The 21,971-nt window shown below is 52.9% G+C and overlaps 1 protein-coding gene across 1 annotated transcript; it reads left to right on the plus strand.

Moving 5' to 3' along the window:
* Positions 1 to 1,015: 1,015 nt before the first annotated feature.
* Positions 1,016 to 21,929, plus strand: DIPK1C (divergent protein kinase domain 1C). Its single transcript, XM_078060482.1, has 5 exons — positions 1,016 to 1,097; positions 2,985 to 3,229; positions 10,763 to 11,446; positions 15,460 to 15,624; positions 18,231 to 21,929. The coding sequence occupies exons 1-5, from the start codon at positions 1,016 to 1,018 to the stop codon at positions 18,447 to 18,449; spliced, it is 1,395 nt and encodes a 464-aa protein (XP_077916608.1). The 3' UTR covers positions 18,450 to 21,929.
* Positions 21,930 to 21,971: the final 42 nt, after the last annotated feature.

Below are 21,971 nucleotides of genomic sequence, written 5' to 3' on the forward strand. Positions count from 1 at the left end.
AATAGATGAGTTCAGAACCCAAAGGATATGTTCAAACATATTCTTAACCCTGTGATGTGTCTGGATTGCTCAATTTAGCCTCAGGAAATCAGAAAGAAATATTTATGTGTTAAAAACACTTTCTCAAGAAAAATTCCACAGGGGGCTCAAAGTTTTCTGACCTTTGACTCATTTCTTCAGCAGATATTCCTTTGTATCAGGTACCAGATCAGGTGCTGGGATTACAACATAAAATAGAACAGTGCTTACCCTCAAGTAGCCTCTAGTCTAATGGAAGAGATAAATGAACAAACACAGTCTAGTCTGAGTGCTTAATTAAAACAAGCTAACCCTGCTCACATAGTAATTCTTCCAATCCGTGGGTGCCTGAGGCCTGGGCCTGGGGCCTGGGGCCCGGACTCTAGAACACGGGGGCCTCTCATCTGCTTGCAGACTTTTGCCCTGGGGGCTATGCAGAGCAAAATTTTTACCTCCTTCAAGACGGAGGAAAACTACCTTGTGAATTTCTGCATGAATGCAGCATGGCTGAAGATCCCTGTGCCCAGCCATTTCTAATATTATGACTCATTTCCAGAGTTTGGGTAAGAGAGTAGGGGGAAGTAGTTCTTGGGTTTCATACAGTTTTTTTTAAGGAGTCAAAGCCTATTGAAATCAACCTGATGTGAAGCAGGCAGTGGGCCAAGCCCCTCCCCAGCTCTGCCCATCCCCTTCCTCCTGACCCTTGAAGGCTGCCAGTCATTCTGAATCATGCAGCACGATTGCGGGTGCTGATGGCACCTACGTGCAGCAGGCAGGGCTCTGGGAGATGAGACCTGACTTGTTTTTCTTTGTTCGTGAAGCCAAAGCCTCACATTCTGTTGTTCATGCAATTACGTATTTGTTGTTTGTTTGTTTGTTTGTTCGCAGTTCTGGGGCCGTATCTTTAGTACCAAGGGTACAGCTGGCCTGTAAGTCACCTTCGTGTGAATACCCAAAAAAGCCCCCTTTGGACAGGTAATTCAAAGAGGCCCCCTCCATGGGGCCCCCTGGGGAAAAGGGTTTGGTGAGCGGAGCTCTGGTGGACCTCAGCCCCATCCACAGCTCCACGGCTTTGTGCAGTGTGCAAACTGCACAGCAGGGCGGCAGGCTGCATCGTCCTGCATTCTGAGGATTTTATTTTGGTCTAGAGAGTACTGTAACGTCTGTGTTAAAACGATGCTGAATATTTAAAGGATCTCTTTATTGTGGGGTTAAAATTTTGTTCTGTTTTTTTTTTCTTTATAAAATGCCAAAAGAAGTATGATTGACATTTTTAAAAACTTACAAAGTAAAAGCTGCCTTGCAAATCCTAATGTTGTTAACTCTGACTTCAAGTTCTGTTTCCCTTCTGTGATTTTTATTCCTAGGTTGTAAAGGATAAGTGTTCACATGTCTTTACCTCATTCTTCTTCCTATTCCTGCCCCAGACCCCCAAATTCTTGGGAAAAGGGATCAATTTTACACCATCAAGTCAAGATTTTAAAACAATATCCTCCGATGCCTTCTGGGCTCCACAACTGTTTTGAAATGAGACAACCAAGTTTCCATACAGCCAGCTTACCAAAATGCTCCCAGCAGTGCTTCTGTTTGGGGGTGCCCTGGGAAGTGGGAGAACTGGCCATTCGGAAAGGACCCCAGTAGCCATCACTGCCTTTGACGGAGCCATCCCAGGTCGGAGTGTCTGTTGCATCAGGGAATACTGGCCCTGTACCTAAAGGGCTCCTTCAGTGGTGTTGGTTAATTTGATGTTTCACAATCCCTAGAGACTTCTACCACCCAGCTGTGAAGGTTAAACCGTGAGTTGCAGAATAGGCAAGGTTAAGAAGCCAGTTCCCTGGGGATAATCACAGAATGCCTTATCAGGCTGGAGTGGTTCCTGTTATTCCTAAGCTCACGAATGGAAATTCAGGTGGGGGCAGGCAGGAGGGTGATGGCTTTGGGCTGGCATAGAAGAGGCCTGGAATAAGCTTTTTTAAAGTGAATGTGTGAGCCCCCGGGAGGGGCGGCTTCCAGAGGCCTTCAGTTGTGACAGTTCACCTCTTAGGACACCACCCACCCAGGACTCTCTCCTTAGGGGAGAAAGCCTTTCAGAGAACCGAGGAGCCGCTCAGGGCGGGGTGGAGAGGGCTGGCAAGAACCAGAGACAGCTCTGTTGGCTGAGGCGCCCGCCTATTTTATATAAAGACTGGGATTTGAACATGGAAGCATGCTCCGCAGATGATGTTTCGAATATACAGATTTAGACACACGTGGTGAACGCTTGCTTTCTCCTAGCCAGGGGCGAGCGGAAACGTTTCAAGAGTGTGGTACTCCCTGTCCGCAGAGAGGACGCCCTGGCGGTTTCTTTGGCATCCTGGGCCACAGCAGTGGGATGTAGGACGCTGCCTGGGAAAGGCGGGCAGGGGTCGCTAAGATGTCCCGACGGCCCCGACCCCTGGAAGCCCAAGTTGGTTACAGGGGAGAGAGGAATCTAGCAGCCGGGTGAATGCGGGGTGCGGGGGATAGAGCTGCAGCCGAGAGCAACCAGGGATTTGGCGGGGTGGGGCGGGGCTCTGTAAAAAGACAGTGCGGGGCACCAGCGGCCGCCCGGAGAAGGGGGGAGATCTTGTCTGAATTGGAGATGTGTTAACAGAGGAACCAGGAGTCTGAACGGGGGGAGTCTGAATCTACGCGGGTTCTGCGGCTTCTGTTTAAGAGGGGGGACTGGTCTTCTTGGAAAAAAAGGTGCAAAAAAAAGGTGGAAAAGGTGTCGGGGTGCGGCGGGTGGAGCAGGGCGAGCAGCGCGCGGACCCCGGGAGCGGCGAGCGGACACCCCCTTCCCCCGGCGCCGCGGCGGGCGCGCAGGCTGCGGCCGGCGGACACTCCACCCTACGCCCCCCCCAGGACGGGCCGGGCGCGGGCAGTCGGGCCGCCGGGCCTCCCCCTCCCCTCGCGCGGCCTCTCCCCCCGCCCCCTCCCCCGCCGAGCCGGGCCGAGCGGCGGAGCCGCGGGGAGAGCGCGGGGAGAGCGCGGGGCGCGGGCGGCGGGCATGGCGCGGGGCCGGCGCGGGCGGTGCGGGCGGCGCGGGCGGGGCGGGCGGGGCGCGCTGCTGGCGTGCGCGGCGTGGACGGCGGGCTGGGTGCTGGCGGCCGCGCTGCTGCTCCGCGCGCACCCGGGCGTCCTCTCGGAGCGCTGCACCGACGAGAAGAGCCGGCGCATGCTGGCCGCGCTGGTAGGTCCCGCCGCCGCACTGCCCCGCGCCGCGCTCCCGGGGGCCTGGGGTGCGACACCCTCCGCTGGCCCCGGGGGCGGGGGAGTCGGGCGCGGTCGTGGCACCCGGGGGGCGGGGGTCCGGACGCGGTGCGTGGAACGCCCGGTGCGTACGACCCGCCTCTGCCCGGGAGTCTGTGGGCGCGCGGAGGTGTCTCCCTCCCTTCGCCCAAATTGGTCCTTTGTCCCAAGATAGAGTTCCTGCCCCCCGGCTCTCCTGCCGCCCCTGAGCCCGCGCTCAGCAAGTTCGCAGGTCTGCGCCGAGGCTCCCGACGGCCCCTCCGTGCCCGCGTCCCGTGTGGGGCGGCCGGGCTCGGGGCGCTGGCGACGGCGCGGCCGCTGTCGGGGCTCGGGGCCGGCGGGGACCACGCCTCTGCTTCTCGGGTGCTCTCGCTCGCGGCTGTGCTATGATTCCAACCTGGGTGCATCTCGCTGAGCCCAGCGCAGACGGCTGGTAGGGCCCCTGACTCCCTGCGCCCCAACGCCGCGGCTCTCGCCGGCGCGGTTTGTGGGACCCCAGGCAGAGTGCGCTCAGGGGAGCGGACCCCCGCAGACCCCTGTCCTGGGGTCAAGACAGCGGTCTCCGAACAGGCGTGGGCCTGAGTGGTCCTAGCTGGGCTGGGCAGGCTGTTGTGTGCACTGGGCCCCAGACGCTCATCCGTTCATTCCAAACGTTGGTGGCTCTCAGTCTCTCCGTTTGGTCCGGAAGATCATGGGGGTTAGGAAGACTTGGAAAGAGGTAGGAATCCCCGAAAGGAAAGCCGAAAAGGTGAAGACAGCAGGCAAAAGCGGCCACGTTGGTTTCTTACGCGATTATTCACTTCCTAAAACAGTGACCATCTAGCTGAGCATTTGCTGTGAAAGATGATCTATTTTCTAAGAAATCTTCAAAAAACGCATGGGAAGTTTACAGTCCAATTGCTTACATATGGGTGGGGTTTTTGAGATTGTAGGTTTTCAAATTTTCATAGCCTAAAAGTTAAAAAAATTTTTTTAAGTGAGATTGGAAAAATTAAAGGACTGAAACATACAAACGCAAATCATATTCCTTAATTGAGTCTGATCATGCATTGATCATAATGCGAGTGAGACCCTCATCAACGATTCCCTCCATCCTCTCTCTCAGTCACCTATCTATTATCAATCATCTATGGACTGTTACACTGAATTCTATCAAGTTTTCTTTAACTTACAACAACTGATCAACTTTCTCAGTAACCCATATAAAAATTCCTTCTACAAGGCTTATTTCACCTCTGTTTTGGGGGGACTGATTGGCTAATTTTAAGGAACAAAAAGAGGTTTTTTTCCAGGATGGAATACCTGTTTACAAAAATAATACAATAATCTTTTTCATTAAAATAAAAATGCTGTTTTCACTTATTTATCTTTGGTTAAGTGGGAAAAGGACTAATGGACATTATATGGCCTAATATAATTTAGGTAACTGCTAATCATAACTTCCGCAGCATGCCAGCTCATAAATTAAAACCAATTCTGGTTAGAGGTTCTACCAATATATCTCTAATGGCCGCCAGCTGGGGTTGTTTTTAGTCTGACATGAAGCTGAAGATGTGGGCTCTGCTTCTGAAGGCTCCCCATCTTGCCTACTGCCCAAAGAACAATTTGAAATACTGCCTTTGTCCGTCTTCCTGAAGTTCATCTGACGTTGTCTCCGCGAACTGATTTTTCGGGGAGCATCATCTGGGCACCCCGTTCGAGGCCATTATTTCTCACCTGTGCTCAGGGCTTGCCTTTCTCTCCCTCTCTCCTTGCCTCGTCCCCTTCTACCTTCTCTGTTCCGAATTTGTGGGTGTTAGCCCCACCCAGCACCCTGGCGCCCTGTGCCCCAGGACACTCTGAACTAGAACGGGGCTTGAACAGCCCCTCGGTCTCCACAACCCAGACTCTGCTGGGCCCTGGCTGCCATGCAGAGCCTGGCATGGTGGCCGCCCAGGACTCAGGCTGAATCGACCCTCTGTCTCTAGGCTCCCAGGCACTTTCAATTCATTCTGCCTGGCTTTTGTCCTTAATAAAAAAACTGGCCGTTATTTTTCTGACTGCTCTCCAGACCCTCATTAGCTTTCCCTCGGAATACCAAGCACAGAAGGAGCACACTGCCGCTGAGCCAGAGGGAGCCCTCTCCCTCCCTGGCAGAGCCCGGGAGTCCCGCACCCCTGCTGGGGTCCCAGGCCGCCAGTGTGGCAGGTGCCATTGCTGGTCTGCAGAGGAGTCTGCAGACGAAGGTGCAGAGCTCAGGGAGCTGGGAGTCCGGCTTGCCGGCACCCGCAGGCGGCACTCCTCCTGCCCAGGGAGCTCAGCGCACTTCATGGCCCTGGAAGGGGGGAGAGTTGGAAGAGCCAACTGGAGTTGTTCCAAGGAGTTGAGCCCTGGGTCCTCTAGCTTTGGAGGTTTTTGAGTCAGACCGCTGTGCTCCTCTGGACCATGGCTTTTCAGCACATCTCATAATCAAGACATCTGTAAGCCTTCTTCAACCTCTCTGTGAGGTTTCTAGAGCCCTTCTTTTCTAGTGAGCTGTGCCCCGGGCTATCCCAGGCTGCTGAGCGTCACCAAGCCTGGCTCCCTGTTCCAAGGGCAGAGCACTGCACACGGCAGCAGAGAGAGGCGCTGCGGGCGCCCGCTGTGTTTGCTCTGGGCGGGCCCTGGGCTAAGTAGCTGTCTGCGTATTAGCTCATTTCAGCCCTTCGATAACCTGTGCTGGGGATGTGCTTATACTGTCCTCACTTCACAGATGGCAACACTGAGCCCCAGGATGGACAGTAACTTATCCTGATTCACGCAGTCGTGGCGTCCTGGAGACAGTAGGCGACCCTGTGCGGTGTGATAGCAGAGACCCCCTGGCAATCGGTGGCTTCCCTGATAACGAAAGCCCTGAGTAACAACTGGGTATGCTTCATCCTTCGGTAGCATATCATTTTCAAGGCATCTCAAAAATATTCCCACGGGCTCTGTTATGCAGAAGGCTTAACTCCCTTTTGGCTCTTTGGCTCTTGATGTGACTTAATCTAGTTGCCTCCAGTAGAGATTGCTTTTTCGTAGGGCGGGCTTAACTTTCTTTGCTGTGGTAGAAACCCATGGTCCCAGTGGGACTACAGCATCCAGAAAGATTTTATAGCAGGGGATGTCTCTGTTTTCCTGAGTGCTCTGGCCGTGTGCGTAATGTGTATCTTCTGAGCCATCCAGGGGTCAAGAGGGGTTGCGCAGTGGACAGGCTAAATGCTCTGAGATTCTGCAATGCACAGCCGGCTGCTCAGGGAAGGAGTTCTGTCGTGGGCTCTGTTGCTAACCACGCAGAGACTTCATGCTCCTTAAAAACAAAAACAAATACACAAAAGAAAACCCAGCCTTCAGGCATGACCTCTGAGACCCCATCAGCAGTTTCTCAGACTCAGTGGACAGGTTTTGTTTTTGCCTGAGAACCATGATACGAGCTGGAGAGATTCTAAGCAACAACTGCTAAGACATTCCTACCAGAACTGAGGATTCTGGGAGCGTGCGTTTGTACGGATGCACATAGTCTAGAAACACAAATCCACTGTGAGTTTAAGTAATTAAAAAATGCCCGTCAATGGTAAGGAGACTTTGTTTACTTGGTTTTTTGTTTTTTTTTTTTCAGTTTATTTTAAAATGTGATACCTGTGGATTTTGTACGTACGCGCATTTGGGCACAGAAGCTTACCTGCGTTCATGCTGGCAGCACCCCCTCGTTTTCAGAGAAAAGTGACTTTAAACACTGAGCTCAAGTGAACAAACCACTTTTATTGAGTTAAAACATAGCTACTTCAGTAGGACATGCTGCTCATAAAATAATTTCACTATTTCCTCTCACATGATGGCAGTTTTTAATTAGCTCGTAAACTTGTAATTTGTCCTTTAAGTTCACTGGTGTTTAAATGCGAGGTTAATTCCTCTCCGGGTTTAGGAGGCACAGACCTGCCAAAGGATTGTGCAGACTCACTCCAGCACTGGTTGCCAGCAGAGCCCTGCGCATGAATTTTACGGTCTCTGTAAGAGAGTAAGGACCCGAAATGCCAAAAGCACATCATTCTAAAGGATGATGATGAAGAGTAACTCTGTAATAACCACACTGTGCACACCCTGTTCTAGTGTCGACTATCTCTTATGATGAACGAGGTGATGGGGGTACCAGAAGTTAGGTCATAAACCCAAGACCTCCCCTATGGTAGCTGGAGGCCCCCTGGGGTCCTGGGCACCTCGCTCCACTTTCCTGGCCTTTCTGATGCTCGACACTGCAGCCCCCGAAGTTGTCAGCCCTGCAGGAGGCACACTTCTACCCCAATGTGGTAAGCCTCAGGAAAACAGCCCCAAATAATGCTCCCCTCCAAAATTGATAGGCTCTATGCCCAATTCAATGATTATACCATTGTTCAAAATGTCTTGCAACTCCTGTTTGGAACGGCCGTCCAAATTTGCAGGGGCAAAATTGTATAGATTTTAATTCGATTTGAACTAGACTTCATCAATGCAGGATAGTTTTGTAGAAAACACTGTGCTGTGGGGAGTCAGTGGGAGAGAGGATGTGCAAGTGAGTCTGGTGGATTGGGAGCTGGGGGCAGAGGGCGGAGATGAGGCTTCCCCCCCCCCCCCCCCCGCCCCCCGCGGAAGGTTGATCTGGCCCTTGCAGGGTAGAAGCATTTTTGTGTGGTGGAGACATGGCATCTTTTCATAGGACAGCCCGTCCGTGACACACGGGTGCTTGCACTAACTTTGCTCTCCACGCCCCTGAATTGTATCTGGTTCTCTGAACACACTACTTTGCAACTCTGGCTCTTTGCACAGCTTATTTCCTGCAATGGAACTGCCCCCTTTCTCCTTCTCTGCTAGGCACACTGCAATTAGGCTTTCAAAATTGAGCTCAGGCACATCTCTCCGGGAAGAAGCCTCCCTCTCTACCCCCCACCCCCCCACCCCCACCCCCACCACAATGGCCGGGGCTGGAGAGGGTGGGAGAGAAGTAGCATTCACTAAGACCATTGGTCCTCTGCACCTGTGACCTTGGTTGACCTTCACAGGTCTGTGACATTGTATCAGCATCCCATGCTATAGACTTGGAAACAAGCCACCAGCCCGTACGGGACAGAGCCAGGAGGCAAACCCAGTCTGCCCCAGAGCCAAGGCAGTGTACCTATCCTGCACAGATCATCCTCTGCTCTCATTTATGAGTTTGGAGGGCAGCCACCTCTGTAATGTGAACTCCTGAGCCTGGTACCTGTAGTTGGATAGGGGCTCAGCTCACATGCAGCTGGGTGAGGTCGGGAGAGTGGCATTATTGATTTGAAGGGGGCCACGTGTGGCTGAAGCAGCAAGGCCTTGCCCGTGGCCGTTCCCAGTCCCAGAGGAGTGGAGCAGTCTCCTTGGCCCACAGGTGTCTCTCCTGGCCAGTGGCAGGTTCGGCTGCAGCGTGTCTGCCTCCTCCCTTCTCTCCGGCTTCTCCCAGGATTCTGAAGCTCTCAGCTCAGGACTCACCCCCTCCCACCAGACCGGTTCTGTCACCTGCTTTTCTTTTCCTGTTCTGTACTTCATACAGAAGCACTTTTGATTCAATTCTAAATGTGACAACACTCCAAAGATGTTTATGGAATTGAATCAAATAATTTTGGGTATCATACTTAAAGGAATTTTTGGACTTTATAAGGAAATTTACTAAAGAAATGTGAAACTCTGTAAATACCAGATAGCGTAGGGAAAAAACCAGCAGCAAGTAAAATGAATGGCCCCTTTTTGCTCCTGGTTGTCTAGAACACTTCACCCTTCCATCCCACCTCCCCTCTGAGAATATCCTGAGAGGTCTGGGGCAGCCTGAGTCAGCGGCTGTGACTTACAAGGGGCGATATGGAAGCGATTCTAAGCAGAGAGTGAGAGACTCAAAGGGTCCTGATCCTTTCAACACTTGTTTCTTGACCCCAAGCCATGGAATTAAGAGGATGGCGTTTTACCAGCGTGTGTTGTGTTAAATTGCAAGACGAGCACAGCATCAGGTGTGTTTAACACAGTTGTGTGGGTGTTTGTTAACACAACGTCATCACGGGTGTCTGTTTCCCAAAGACAAAAAAGCAGCCCAGCTTGGCACCCCCAAGCTCTTGGGGCGGATTCATGACCACACACAGGTCTCCGTCACGTGCATCCTTGTGCTTGGCGGGTGTCACACACTCACCACCCAAGGCTGATATACTAAGATCCAAAGCCCACAAAGGAGAAATGGCTCCCAGGAGCCTCCTTCAGCAGAAAGCCCCAGACTCCGGTCAGACGGCGTGGCCGGGGTCTTTCAGGCTCTTGTCCAGCTGCTGCCTGAAATGGTCCCGAAAATCCAGATACTTGTTTTAAGAACTGGGAATATTTCTTTTTAATAAGCATTCTGGTAATGCGTGCTTTGAACAATTAAACTAGAGTATTTATAAAGGTCCACCGTCCTTTATCTAACACCTTGGGGCCAGGCATGTTTTTGAAGTCACACTTTTTTGGGCATTAGAAAAATAATATGGATCATATACCTTGTATTTTGCATATGAAGCAGAACCAGTAATCAAACCAATGAATAACTCTGCAGCACAATGTATGGAAATTCACACCAAGTCGAATACACTCACACTACAATTAGCCACACAACTCTTCAGTTGGGGTTTGGTACCACGTGAGGCTCATTGAGTCACAAAAAAGTTGTAGTTTTCAGAGCTTTTGGGATTTTGGAATTGTTCCTATATCCAGACATTGGAAGTACATTGTCTGGCTTTGAGCTGCTTGTAATGCAAAGCTGACCAGCATGAAAGGACCCGAGGCTCTGAAGAGCCTCCCCTGGCCGTTGTTGGAGGGCCAGTTTCTGATGCGCCCGTCTCCAGTCCTGCTGGCATGACCAGCCACGGGGCCTCCTCTGACTCCTCTTTCCGGAGGGTGCCCCTCCGAACCCCTGTCACCCTTCCAGACCTGCTGGCCTTAGACGCGGCACCACTTGGTGTCACAGACAGCGGGCTGAGGGGCCTGCTGGGAGGGTGGTCACTGTGGCTGGCCTGGCACCAGGTGACGCTCGCTGGGGACCCCCCTTCCGAGCTCTGACTTAGCCATTCTTGGATGGTGGCGTTCAAAGCTCCCCAGGGCGACCTGCACGTGTGGCCAGCGTCGAGAACCTCTGGCCCGGACAGCCCTGTCTCTGACAGCTGACGGAACGGTCACCAGCGGGTGAAAGGCTTTTCCCAGCGGCACGTGGCTGGACGGGGGCGCGGTGGGGGGGGGAGCCCGCGTCTCGCCTCCGCTGTCCTGATTCTGAAGACCTGGGCCTGGGTGAATAATGTAATGAATACGAGACACTCGTTTAGCTCTTTCAGTGAATTACCCACTGACCCAAAGAGCCTGCGTGGCTCACATTTGTGAGGTTTCTCCCACCAGCTGATCAAAGCGTCTGCGCGCAGGGACCCCCTGGCCGCTCCCGCCCTGTGACCGACTGTCCCCTTCCTTGCAGTGCCGGGAGTACGAGGGCGGGGTGCTGGTGGGAGACCTCTGTGAGGACCTGTGCGTCGGGGAGAAGCTGCTCTACCGGCGCTGCCTGCACTTCGAGAGGGGCAAGAAGGTCCTGCAGGCCGACTGGCGCGGCCGGCCCATCGTCCTCAAGTCCAAGGAGGAGGCCTTCTCCAGCTTCCAGCCGCTCGTTCTGCTGGAGGACGCGGCCGACGAGGGCGGCCAGGACTTCCCCGAGGCCGAGCTGCTCCTGCTGGTGGCCGGCGAGGTCAAGAACGCCCTGGGCCTGGAGCTGTCGGGCGGCAGCCTGGGGCCGCTGTGGCCGGGGAGGCGCGGCCCTCGCTGGCGGGGCCAGCTGGCCAGCCTCTGGTCCCTGCTGCAGCAGGAGGAGTTCGTCCTCTTCAGCCTGCTGCAGGACCTGAGCCGGCACGCCCTGCCCGTGCTGGGCTCCTGCGGCCACTTCTACGCGGTGGAGTACCTGGCCGCCGGCAGCCCCCGCCACCGGGCCCTCTTCCCCCTGGACGGGGCCTCGGGGGCCCCCCGGGGCGGCCGGGGCCAGGCCAAGGCCATCAGCGACATGGCGCTCAGCTTCCTGGACATGGTGAGCCATTTCGAGGACGACTTCTCTCACCGCCTCCACCTCTGCGACGTCAAGCCCGAAAACTTTGCCATCAGGAGTGACTTCACGGTGAGTGGCATGGGGAAGGCGTGCGTGTCCTGGCGGGCAGGGCGGGCAGAGAATCTAGGAGAGGGTTTCTGAAATGCAAGCTTCCGGCCTGGGCAAGCCGGACCTGCCGGAGCACCTCCTTTGGGGTGTGAATGAGAGAATTCGAGGAACACAGGCCCCGTGCACCTCCCTGGAGGGGGAATGATAACGAAGGCACCCACGACGGGTTTGTCCTCCCTCATGGCTCTTCTGGTTTCTCCAAAGCGGCTGAGCAGCTTCTTAGACCTAATTAGAAAGCCAGTTCTTGCTGAGTGCAGAGAACAATGCTCAGGAGACGAGGAGCCACAGCGGATGACAAAGAAGGGTGGCCTTGGGGCTTTGGTGCCATAGCTAGTTGGAGGATGCTGTTTTCACACCACCCATGCTGTGTGATCGTGTCAGGCTTTTCCTGATACTTCCTTCTTGCAGCGGTTCTAGTTAGTCTCCCCTCCGCGGGTGAGACTTCTAGAGGGACAGCTGGAGTTCTGGTGCCTTCTCCAGGGGGAAGCCCTGCCCACGCAGAGTGTGGAGGGGCTGTGTCCTGGTCCTCCCCTCCCAGGCTGCAACAAGTCAGCTGGCGAGTGAGGCCAACTTGACTTCGGCCACACCAGGGGGCTGCTCATTGAGGGTGCTGGCTCATGGCAGAAGGGTGCTCTTCATCCTGGTTAAAAACATAAAGGGACAAAAGGAGGGCTCTCTTACTGCCAGCCAAGGGCTTCCAGGGCAGGTAGCATAGGAATGCCTGCTTAAAACAGCCTGAAACCTAGAAAATTAAATGTGCCCCCGTGTAAACCCCATCTCCAATCAAGCCTTTGTCACTGTGAGGAGCACTGTGGCAACTTGCCCAAACTACTTTGTCCTAATGCCTTCCTTGTCCCTGGCTGCCCCAGAGGAATTGATAAGCTGGGGGTGGCTCCAAGTGTGGAAGGGAAAGAGCTGAGAGGTTCCAGAAGGTTCTGGGAGGTTTCTGGAGGGTCTGCACTCTGGGTGGTGAGCTCGGGAGGCGTTCAGCTCCGTCTGGAATATCCTGAGCTCCACGAGACCTCTAGACATGGTCTGAGCTGTGAAGGGGAGGGACACCCCAGAAATCTGCCAGCATATTTTTTGGAGGTGAAATCCTGGCCAAGCTTCCCTAATTCATGAGCAGAAAGTTTATGTAATGGACATGAAGGACCACCGTTCTCTTTCTCAGAGAAGTCCTGGGAAACCAGGCACCCCACGGCCCTGGGAAAGGAGGTGTGGTGCGTCCACTCACACCACTGGCTCTGGTCGTTATGGGGCCAGTGCTCATCTGACACCCGATTCTTCATCCAGCAAGTATTACGGAGTGTCAGCAAGCAGAACCCCACAGGAGCAGTAACACATGAGGGAATTGCAACGCTATCTGGGCTGGGTTCCCAGGAAAGGCTGTAGGAAGGAGGCGGAGCTGACCAGTCTTCCCCGGGGAAAGAGAAACATGGCACGTTGCTGGATTGTGCACTGCACTAGAGTTGTGCCTTCCAGCATCTTGTGCACGATAGGCACGAAATATTTGTTCAATGAAATAATGGGCTGCACTTTTTGACCTAGTCCCAGACTGTGCCCTGTGGGCTGTGCTGGGGCACACAGGCCCTTGCCTCTGCCTGAGCTCTTCTCCTCTTCTCGGGGGAGAACGGGGAGGGAGGACAGAGGGTCCCCCTTGGCTAACCCTGGCATTCCTGACCTCCTTACAGACACTGAGTTTGTTAACTTTACCTATGATTTCACAACTTTAAATGAAACCCAGCAGTGTCAGCATCACCAGAGAACTTGTTAGAAATTCTGATTTTCTGCCTTCCCCCCAAGACCTGCTGGGTCCGACACTCTGGGGGTGGGACGTGGTGACTTGCAGTCATTCCCTCTCTCCGGGGCCCCACTTATAGGTCCTGAGAATTCATCTAGCGGTTGCAAAGGAACAACTGGGAAACACCACTGTTTCACACCTCCAAACCATTGCTAGCAAGTGCTCCTTTCAAACAGATGTGTGTCCTACTTGAGAGCCACACTGTTCAGTGGGGAATGAAACAATTCTCAACCCTTTCTAGTCTGATGCTGGGATGAAGGTTGATGAAGATGCGAGTTACGTCATTCCATTCAGGAGGAGTGTTAGGATTCTCCTGATACGATTAAAGAAGCCGTATGCAGGTCTTTCTGTTGGCTTGGTTGCTGTTCTTATTTTAGGTGTGTGGAGTTAAGCTTACAATAGCTGTAATCTATTCTGCACTATACACTAAAAATTAAAAAATAAATCTGGCTCTCCCTGGGAGATGAGAAGGGAACAATCAGGAATGGGAGCGAGAAGTCGCAAGGAGCTGAAAGTGTATGTAGGGGCCCAGGGGAGGCTGGGGAGATTGCCAGAAAGTATAGAAAGGAGGGAGGCCCTCTGGTCCTGATAATAAATTATGAAGACAATAGATTCATGAGCACAGCCTAATATATTTTTAGTGTATTAGCTAGGTTAAATAGCGAAATTAGCTATTTCTTTTGGCTAAATAATGAGATAGGAAAAATTGATTAAAATTGTAATTTCTGTTTGCCGCACCTGAATTAGTAATTAGGCAAAGCTCTTAAGTACGGAAAAGTTCCCTGTTCTTTATGTTCATTATTCTCCATATATTTTGAAAGAAACTATTTTCCCTCTTCTGTTTTACTGAATCATCCCCCAAGGAAGTTTACTGCCTCTGGGATCACTCCTGAGTGAACAACAAAAACCCAAACCAGGGAATGTAGCTTCCAACACCGCGAGTTGCAGAGGAAATGGACCCCAGCCAATGAGGCCTTGTTGAGATGCTACCAAAGGCAGAAGGAAGGGCTCGTGTTCGGAGGATGGCCTGTGAAGGCTTGTGAGATGCCATAGACTCCATCAAATTCATCAAGTCTTCCTAGAGCTTTTTTAATACCTTGAAGCTATGCACTGCTTGATTTGGGCAGACTCCAGGTTTTATCAAGTCTGAGATCATCTTTTTTTATTTTTTAAATTCAGGTGGTGGTGGAAAATCTGCATAATGTAGATGTTCTTCCTTTTTTCTGGTTTGAAGCCTATTTGGTTTGAAGCCAAGAAGACAAATCTGAAATTGCAGGAGGTCAATTGTGGGCTCCTGCTGATGGCGACATTTAGTATCTGGTGCTGTTGGATCAGGGTCCATGTGCATCAGCCCTAATGCGAGAGGGTTGGTGCTGCCTTTCCCAGCCACACGTCCATCCAAGCATCAGTAGGAAGCCAGTTGACTCGGGTCACAGATATGCCATAAGTAGACAGCGTAGGTCCTGCCCACCCAATTTCACCGTCATACCCACAGACCTGCCCCGGGAGTTCGGTTTCTTCATTGTTGATATTCATGGGGATAAACTATCTGGGTCTCACAGCATTTATAATGCTGGTCCCTAAAAGTCAGAGGCCAAAGTGATACAGCAATGGGAGGGGAATTCATTTATTTTTAAGACATTTCAGAGAAGCTGCTTTTTTTTTTTTTTAAAGGTTTGTTTATTCATTTGAGAGAGAGAGAGCATGGGGGGAAGGGCAGAGGGAGGGAGAATCCTCAAGCAGACTGTGCACTGAGTGTGGAGCTGGACCCAGGGCTCGATCCCAGGACCCCGAGATCACGACCTGACCAAGCGTCGGACCCTTAACTAAATGAGCCACCCAGGCACCCCTCAGAGATCCTACTTTTAAAGCTGAAAAAGTGTTTAAAGTTGAAAAATGATACTTCTAGTTATAGTTCCAAATCCTAGGCTTTCGCCAGTGGCAGCAAAAGTCCTTTTTGCAGCGAAAGCCTCGCAATATGGTCAATGCCTGGTGCTTGTGTGAATAAAGCAGGCGCCCCCCGGCACAGCCTGGCTCCTCTTCCCGGCAGGCAGAGTTCTGTGATCCCACGACCAGAGGGCACCTGCACTGCCCACGGGGAACGGAGGTGCCCCGGCTGCCGGGCCGCTGAGCCCCAGCGCCCTCTGATGGCCACGTGCTGTGTTGGTTACAGGTGGTGGCCATCGACGTGGACATGGCCTTTTTTGAACCTAAAATGAGGGAAATTCTCGAGCAGAACTGCACAGGAGATGAAGACTGCAATTTCTTCGACTGTTTCTCAAAGTGTGATTTGCGCGTCAACAAGTGTGGAGCAGAAAGAGTTAACAGTAACCTGCAGGTAGGCGGCTGCCCCCGTGGGCGGGGGGACGTCGTTCTCTGGGGCCGCCGCTGCCCTCTGCAGGGCGCACCCCCTCATGTGGCCCGGGTCACCCCTTCCATGCCACCTGGGCTCGATGTGCTCAGTGGGGACAGGGACAGCGGGAAGCAGTGTCGTCTGGCCCATGGGGTTGTCGGTCAAATGACCCCATGGGGGTCTCCTGGATGGAGAGGCCAGCAGACCCCATTGCTGGGCTTCCCATCTCCTCCTAATGTATTCCTTTTCTAACTTAAAATTTTACTCAAAAAAAAAAAAAAAAAATCCCTGCCCCAATTGACAGAGCGAAGGAATAGAATTTTTTAAAAAATTTCAGAGCTAGACGTAACGACAAGTAGCTCTCGGGCCGGCAGAAGGTAGCTGGGGTATGCCGGAATGGCGCCCGTCGGCCGGGTAGCTCCTGTTTCACCCCGGACTAAACTGAATTCCAGAGGGCTCAAGTATTTACTCAAAAAAAAAAAAAATAGTTTACTAAATGTACCAGAGAAAAACTGGGAGAGTTTAAAATACTACCTGAGAGTAAGGAAGGCCTTTCTGAGTATGGAACACAGCTCAGAGGCCATAGGAAGAACACGTGACAGATTTCACTATCTTGAAAAAAATCCATTTAGTGGAAACAAAACAAAACAAAATCCCCCCAAATACGAGCAAAATTTAACAGTTAAATGAGAAAATGGGCAAACTGTTTGCAAATGCTGGTACAGATCAGGAGAGTGGGGGACAAAGGGGGTCCTCACGCACCAGCTGCTGCCAAGGCTCAGAGAGTGTCCCCCAGGATTGTCCTTCCCCACTGGAGCTTCTTTGCCGTGGCTACTCCAAGTGCCAGGGGCAGCGTCCAGGGACGGGTCAGTGGGAGCTGGGGCACACGCGAAGCCCAGTCTCCAGCCTCAGTAAGGAACACCGGAAGATTTCCTTCTCCCTCAGGTCCGTGGAGGCTTGGTTCCCAGGAGCGCACCTCAATAAATCCCTGCCTGCAAACCTCCCTCTTAGAGTCCACTCTCCAGGGAGCTAACCAAAGTAAGGGGATGTCCTTACGATATAGAGTATCTGCAAATTAATATGAAAAAGGCCAACAATCTGATGGAAATGTGAACAAAGGATATCAACTTGACAATTCACTGGAAAGGAAGCACAAATAACTGTCACCCTGACTGCTAAGAGCAATGCAAATTAAACCATCAATTGGCAAAAATGAAAGACAGCACAGGTCTTGGTGGAGCAGTGGGGGAGACAAGTGTCCTCATCATACATTGCTGTGAGAGTGTATTTCAGGACAACTTTCGTGGGGTCGATTGGGCAATAGATACTAAAACAAAAAATGCACATACCTCTAGGCCCAGAAATTTCTAGTCTAGAAATTTAGTCACATGTGCAAAGTGAAAATGACATACATGAAAGATATTTCTTGCAGCATTGTTCATAATAGCAAAAGTTAGTAAAAAGCCTCAATTTCCACCAATAGGGAATAGTTAAATAATCTATGATCTACCCACACATTTGAGGTGCAGCCATGAAAGCAACAGGAAATCCTTGTAAGAATCGACATGGGAGGCTTTCCCTGGTATTCGGTTAAATGGGAATGGAAGCTGAAGAACAGTGTGCAAAAGACTGCCTTTTGTGCAAAGTGGAAGGGAAAGGAGATGCGTGTATAGGCTTGTGTACACGTACTCTGTCTAGAAGGACATTCAAGGAAGGGATGGCCTCCCAGAGCCAGGAGCAGAGTGTCTGATGGTCAGGAGCAGCATGGAGACCTAGGACTTACCTGTGGTCTGTCCTTGGGGACATTGAACAATTTTGCACATGGATTATCAATTCAAAACAGAACTAAGGTCATTTGTTTTTAAAAAGAATCCTCGCCCTTGCAGGGAGGGGGAAACAGAAGTTAGTTGCTCATCTTCTACGAAAAGTAGCTTTAAAACACTGAGGCCTCTGTTCAGTGAGCCCAAGACAGTGCAACACAGAAAAGTAAAGCCCATTAATTACGCAGCTTGGGAGCAGCCCTCCCGGCAGGAGGGACCTGGGAAAGCTGTGGGAACACGCCACGCGTTTAGGTGGAGGATTTAAGGAGATCTGCAGATTCGGGGGCATTTTGCACCCTGTTAGGATTCTAGGCTGCGAGATGGTGGCTTAATTTTTCACTTCTGCTCCTGAAATAAAAGGGTTCAAAGTCCCTTCCAGGACAGTCTTTTCTCCAGGCGTCTCAACATGCGATCACGTTTGCCCACGACTTCTCCCCGCACGTCACCGGACCCTCGGGACAACCCCGTCCGGTGGTCATCGCGAGTTACGGTGACCCGCGTATGGCCGAGCAAGTCCTCAGCGACGCGGTGACTCGGCTGAGGGGCCACTCCTTCCGTGGCAGCGGCTGCCCAGCGCTCTCTGCTCCCCTCTGTCTTCGGAGGGTATTCAGCGAGCCGGGCCCTCCCCGTCTGCTCCAGGGCTGGACGCGGGACTCCGTTCCTGGTGCTGAGGGGTTCAGGTTCTGGGAGGGAAGGCACCTTTGGGACCCGAGCAGCCCTGGCGCTGGGGGTTTGCAGGCCTGCACTAACCGCCCGTCTGCCGTCCCTCAGGTCATCTGCGACAAGATATTCCGCCACTGGTTCTCCTCGCGTCTCTGGAGCTCGGCCCTGTCCTTCCCGCTGCAGCGGCAGTTGTGGGAGGCGGTGCAGGAATGCGCGGACCCCCGGCGCACCGCGCGCAGCCCCCCGAGAGCAGCCCCCGACGTGTTCTGGAAGCTTCGGCGCCTCCTCCGAGCCACGCAGAGGGAACTGCAGGAGGCAGAGAAGTAGCCGCCGCCGTGGCCTTGGGCGGGTTCCCTCGGGTTGGTTGTTGTAGGGGGCGACATTCCTCTGGGCCAGGAGCGCCCCCGCAGGTGTCCCCGTGCTCTTCTGCGGAGCGAGTCGCTAACGCTCTGTGGACTGAGCGTTTCACTTTGGCAGCCTCTCGGTCAGGAGACGGCGCAGACCCCAGGAGCCATGCTCTGCGGAGCGTGCTGGCGCTCAGGGCGGGAGAGGTCCAGCCTCCCTGCCACGTGACCGCCTTTCTACACGCGTGAGCGTGTGCACACGAGCAAGTGCCGGTGTTTGCCTAGGCGCACTGGCACGAGTGTGAGTGCGGGCGTGAGTGTGAGTTGTACCGGCGTGTGCATGCCTACGTGCGTGTGAGCAGGTGAGTGTGAGAGGCTCTGGGGTCAGGGAAGGTGGTCTCCCCAGCGTGCTTCTGGGTCAGCTTGCCTAGCTGGAATTTGGAATTACATACAATAAAAAAACAAAAGTTGCATCTTTAGGAAACATAATTTGTAAGGAGAGGATGTGTAAGGACAGCAGATGGCAGTTTTCGTTTTGAGGAGCGCATCAATTTTATGGCTTGTGTTTTAGGGAGCACTTAACCGCTTGCCCCAGAGAATTTGAAGCAGCGCGAGTGCTGAGGTGCGGCATTGACTTCGGGCAGGGTCAGAGGCCAGCACCTTCCTGTCCACGAATACGGAGCCCGGGGCAGCACACCCGGGTGGCAGATGCCAACAGCAGAGTCCCAGGGCAGCTCCTTGCGGTCCCTCCCCGGGCAGGCGGACGAAGCCCCGGGGAGCCAGCCAGGCGCCGCTGGGAGGGAACTCGGTTCTACTGCACACCCCGGGGGCAGCAGGAGCACCACAGGTAACCGGCTGGTCTCCCTAAAGGTAAATCCAGAAAGACGCTAGGAGAGGAAAAGGAAATTGTTGATGGCTTACAAATTGAAGAAGACAAAGTGATCTGAAGTTGTTTTTTTTTTTTTTAAGTTTTTATTTATTTATTCATGAGAGACAGAGAGAGAGAGAGAGAGGCAGAGGGAGAAGCAGGCTCCCAAGGAGCAGGGAGCCTGATGCGGGACTCGATCCCAGGACTCTGGGATCATGACCTGAGCCGAAGGCAGACGCTTAACCATCTGAGCCACCCAGGCGCCCAGTGATCTGAAGTTTAAAAAAAAATCACAGATTGACAAATTCTAAGCACCCAGTCCCTTCCCGGTGCAGACAAAGGGGAATTGCGTACTTGTGTTCCTTTGGATGCATTTCTTCAGTCCCTGTCCGGGGCCCTCACCTGGGCTCACTCGGACGTCTGTGAGGGAGAGAAAATCGAAGGCCCCGCCAGCTCTGGGTTCTGTGACTCCCGAGCACTCCTGTTTGAGTGTCCACAGTCACCTGCAGTCCCACCCTTGCCTGTCACCACGGGCAGAGTTTCCCAAGGGCCCTCTAATCATGTATATGAACGATTCGCTCTGCATCTGGAGTCTTGCGCAGGAAGAAAAAGCCACGGCAATCACTTCTGTGGCAGAAGGGACATTGAAACTAGTCTGATGCACAGCCCTTGGACTAGTAGATTCTACAGGAAAAGAGAACTGGCTCCTGTCCACTGAGCGGAGATTCTTGTGTCTCCAGGGCTGTGCTCTGTGCAGTGGTTTTCTGCAGGGGGGGTCCCTTGGAGCCCCGCGAACCCGCTGGTCAGCTTCTGTCTGGAGCAAGGTTTCCATGAAATCGGGTGTAAAACGAAGGGCCAGCGAGCGAGGGAGGGGCAGGGCTTGCAGTCTGTGTCCCTACGGCTGTTGGCTTGCAGGGGGAGAGCGGACGGTCTCCGGCGGGCTGACCCTGGGATTGCAGCCCTTCAGTAGCCTTGGCTCTGAGCCAACTGGCCGGGGGCAAAGCTGGCTCAGGAAAGGGAAAATGTTCCTTTTCATTTAGACCAAAATGGAAGCAAGTGTTTTTGTTTATCATGGAGACGATGCAACATGTAACTACCCAACACAGTGGTGCTCTTATTGCTGAAAAGGAGCAGTTTTATCCCTTTCCCCTGTGTTTGACCACCCCGTCTCTCTCTCTCTCTCTCTCTCTCACACACACATACACACACACACACACACATACACACAGGAGCACCCCTTTCCCATCCCACCTGGAGAATTCCATGGAACGGCAGAGACTCCTAAACTATCTGTGGTAGTTTTTGTTTTTTAAACAATTTCAAACCCTTGCAAAACCATGCTTTTATATAATACAATCAACAAACACTGTCAGCATTTAATATTTTTAATGTGGCAAGTGAGATCGTCTCTTGCTGATCTGATTGAGCAGAGTAGAGAAAACTCTCCCGAGCTGTGTGCTCAGAGGAGGAGGTCCAGCAGGTTCAGGTTCCTCCTTTTTCACCTTTCCCAAATTAATGCAAGTGGTGCTTCATTCATCTCTAGTCCCGCATCACAAGCCGGTTTTTACCATGTATCTTGATAAATCATGGTTAAAATTATCTTTTGATCAAGTGATTCCAGATTGTATGCTGTTGGGTTATAGTTGAGACACGTATCTGCCCAGAAATTGTAGGCGCTACTGAGCATGTGATAAAAACCTGTCAAGAAGGGGTTGGACAGCCCCCTAATGTCACGTGGCTACAGACATTTCTAAACCCTCCCAGTTCTCATCTCCTCAGAGGGAGGGGAACAAGCAGTTCACAGATGTGCCATCTCCAAGAAGTCCTCCAAGCCTGCCTTGGCACCACGCTCAATACCAGCCTGCCAGCCGCCCACGATGAATGCCCAGGATGTTAAATTATTGGAAGAGCAGCTATTTTTTTTTTTTAACTTTAATTTGGAAGCTGTTCTTTGAGCAGCTGGGGGTGGGGGAGTTTGGCTGGAATTTCCGGAAGCCAAGGGCCCAATAAAGGAGCGTTGCTGTCCCGGCACGGGCACCCGCCGTGGGTGGACAGATGCCACTCTGCATGGTAACACAGGGACACTGTCCCAGCTTTTGGACTCTGGAAGCTGTGCAGAAGTCTTCGATCCTGATGTTGACCCCGGCCCTGCGCATGTGTCTTTCCTGGGGAGGGTACTTCATTCTGTCGCAACGTGCTGAGGCCGAGCCTCCGGAGAAATCCTACGGGAGGATGTGAACCTCAGAGCAGACGCCTTTGCTGGGGTCCCCACTTTGAGTTTCTTGATGGGGCCACTGACATGATCTGGAGTCCCACGAACTTTGCTTCCTGTCTCTAGGAGACGTCTCCGAGCTTCGGAACATGCCCGCCCTTCCCTCTGCTTCCTCGGCAGGTGCGCTGGGCCCGCCTGCATCTCTTGCGGCTCCTGCAGGTGCCCGCATCCCCAGCGTTTGCGCGGCATGAACGCTGGGGCCGGGCCATCTGAAGTTTTCTCTGAGTAACACCGTTTACCAGTGTTGTGACATGGGGCAGGGTAGTTCACGGCTCTCTGCCTCAATTTCCCCATCTGAATGCATTAAAGGTTGGAATCCCTTGTCTCGGGGGTGCCGAGGACTGAATGAGGCCGTGCATGGGAGT

The sequence above is a fragment of the Halichoerus grypus genome, chromosome 13 (assembly GCF_964656455.1).
Source record: "Halichoerus grypus chromosome 13, mHalGry1.hap1.1, whole genome shotgun sequence".
Lineage (NCBI taxonomy): Eukaryota > Metazoa > Chordata > Mammalia > Carnivora > Phocidae > Halichoerus > Halichoerus grypus.